This window comes from Armigeres subalbatus, chromosome 1 (genome assembly GCF_024139115.2).
Source record: "Armigeres subalbatus isolate Guangzhou_Male chromosome 1, GZ_Asu_2, whole genome shotgun sequence".
NCBI lineage: Eukaryota > Metazoa > Arthropoda > Insecta > Diptera > Culicidae > Armigeres > Armigeres subalbatus.
Genome location: NC_085139.1, coordinates 256,054,169 through 256,056,777, shown reverse-complemented (window position 1 = coordinate 256,056,777; position 2,609 = coordinate 256,054,169). Strand labels below are relative to the sequence as shown.

General features: G+C 47.6%; 1 protein-coding gene across 2 annotated transcripts; it reads left to right on the top strand.

Moving 5' to 3' along the window:
• The first annotated feature begins 13 nt into the window (after window positions 1-13).
• Window positions 14-2,244, top strand: LOC134206872 (brahma-associated protein of 60 kDa). 2 transcript variants are annotated; one of them, XM_062682612.1, is made up of 4 exons: window positions 14-148; window positions 217-419; window positions 485-681; window positions 743-2,244. In XM_062682612.1, the coding sequence occupies exons 1-4, from the start codon at window positions 19-21 to the stop codon at window positions 1,938-1,940; spliced, it is 1,728 nt and encodes a 575-aa protein (XP_062538596.1). In that variant the 5' UTR covers window positions 14-18; the 3' UTR covers window positions 1,941-2,244. The 2 variants fall into 2 exon arrangements, with proteins under 2 accessions (XP_062538596.1, XP_062538597.1); XM_062682613.1 differs by having other exon boundaries at window positions 110-419.
• Window positions 2,245-2,609: the final 365 nt, after the last annotated feature.

Genomic DNA, 2,609 nt, shown 5'->3' with positions numbered 1-2,609 from the left:
TCCTACGTTACCAACATCATGGGTAACGTAAGTAACGTGTGTGCTTACAATGTGTGCGTGTGGAAAACAAAATGCCGAACAGAGCTGTCAAAATCGCATCCTCGGAGAAGAAAAACTTGTCGTCGCTGCTTGGTTTTTCGCAAATTTTGTAAATTTCTGATCAGTTTTCCTTCAATAAAGTGTGTCAACGCAATCTACCATATTATGTGTTTTCAGATTTAATCGATCTAGTGAGTGATTTAACTGCCAGCAGGAGCAGGAAGCGCCGAAAAAAAATGTCGCAACGCTTTCCTCCAGCGGGGCCCAGTGGTGCTCCACCCGGAGCTCCCGGCCCACAGCGCTATCCACCTTCTCCGGCCGGACAGCCAAATCAACCACCGCCCGGGATGCGTCCGTACGGACCAGGGAACAACTTTCCGGTGAGTTGCCAATCAAATAGATTTTTTTTTCTCACGTTACCGAGCATTGGGTTTACTTTGTTCAGCCCCGTGGATATACTCCGCCTCCCCAGATGCCTGGAGGGCCTCCGCCCCCAAGCCAGCCAGCAATGCATCAGCGTCCGATGCAGCCGGGATTCCAATCGGGGAGTATGCGTGGGTCACCGATGCCGAGTGGGTCTTCCGGGGGGAGTAAACGTCCGGCGGATAATCGCAGCACGATGAGCCAACCGCCGGCTAAGAGGTAGGAACTTTCACGGAAGTAGACGTCCTAAAAAGATTACTCAACTCATTTGTTTTTTCAGTGACTTCCCAGTGAAAAAGAAGAAGAAGTTAGCAGACAAAATTTTGCCTCAAAAGGTACGCGACCTGGTACCGGAATCGCAAGCCTATATGGATCTGTTGGCGTTCGAACGTAAGTTGGACGCTACCATTATGCGCAAAAGGCTGGATATTCAGGAAGCCTTGAAGCGTCCTATGAAGCAGAAGCGTAAGCTTCGAATCTTCATTTCGAACACGTTCTACCCGAGTAAGGAAACCGAGGGTGGTGATCAGGGCGCGGAAAGTTCGGTTGCGTCGTGGGAACTTCGTGTGGAAGGTCGTCTGCTGGAGGACAACAAATCCGACCCGAACAAGATCAAGCGTAAGTTTTCCAGCTTCTTCAAATCGTTGGTCATTGAGCTGGATAAGGAACTGTATGGACCGGACAATCATCTGGTCGAGTGGCACCGCACACATTCCACTCAGGAGACGGACGGATTCCAGGTCAAGCGTCCTGGAGATCGCAATGTCCGATGCACGATTCTGTTACTGCTGGATTATCAGCCGTTGCAGTTCAAATTGGATCCGCGACTGGCACGACTGCTGGGAGTTCACACCCAAACTCGCCCGGTTATCATTTCCGCCTTGTGGCAGTACATCAAGACGCACAAACTACAGGACGCCCATGAGCGCGAATATATCACGTGCGATAAATATCTAGAACAGATTTTCGGTTGTCAGCGCATGAAATTTGCGGAGATTCCGCAACGCTTGAACCCGCTGTTGCACCCTCCGGATCCGATTGTTATCAATCACGTCATCACCGTGGAAGGTGGTCTGGAGAACAAGCAAACCGCTTGTTACGACATTGATGTCGAGGTGGACGACACCCTCAAAAATCAGATGAACAATTTCCTGCTGAGCACTGCCTCCCAGCAGGAGATTCAAACGTTGGACAGCAAGATCCATGACACGGTGGAAACTATAAATCAACTCAAGACGAACCGGGAATTCTTCCTGAGCTTCGCCAAGGATCCGCAGACGTTCATCCACAAGTGGATCGTTTCCCAGACGCGCGATCTCAAGACGATGACCGATATCGTCGGCAATCCGGAGGAGGAACGCCGGGCAGAGTTTTACTATCAACCGTGGACGCAGGAAGCGGTTTCCCGCTACTTTTTCACCAAGGTCAACCAGAAGCGTGCCGAACTGGAGCAGGCGCTGGGGATTCGGAACTCTTAGGTGTGGAGGAGCGACTGGTGGCCCATACAAATCTATCGTTTGCTTATCATTTTATCGACGTGCATATTTTTAAGTAGATGTAGGCGGGAGCCGAGCGATAAAGGAGACCTTAATCAGGTGAGTTTAGCCTTTTCGAACAATTCGCGAGGTTTCTACTTTTTGTTTTTGACATCGTAGTATGATACTCTTTTCATGTGGTCTGGATTCATAATATTGATTTAACGATAATATATAATAATATTGTGCTCTAGAATACTACACACAGTAAAGCAATTATGATTAATAAAGTATGCTCTAGACAAAATACTGTTCTAATAAATGCATAGTGATTTATCACAACAAAAAAAGTGCTTGCCACGTAACCATAGATTTATTAGCATACTAAAATAAAGTACTTGAGCAATGCTTCTCCAGTTTCCCCGATAATCGGCCTGCTAAAATCTGTCGTATTTGGAACAATTCAAAATATTTTCTTTGTAACCAGGGTTTGCAGATGTCTGCCCACGGTGCTCCGATAAACCGTTCAGTGTTGGTAAAATCATTCATAAAACTCACTCATCGAGCTCTCCCGCACGAGCAAACTCGTTTGCGAGTTAATTGCATCATGCGTGAGTTTTTCATGCCAATACGCATCATTTCACTCATTTGCCAAAAAATCGTTTCGCTCCC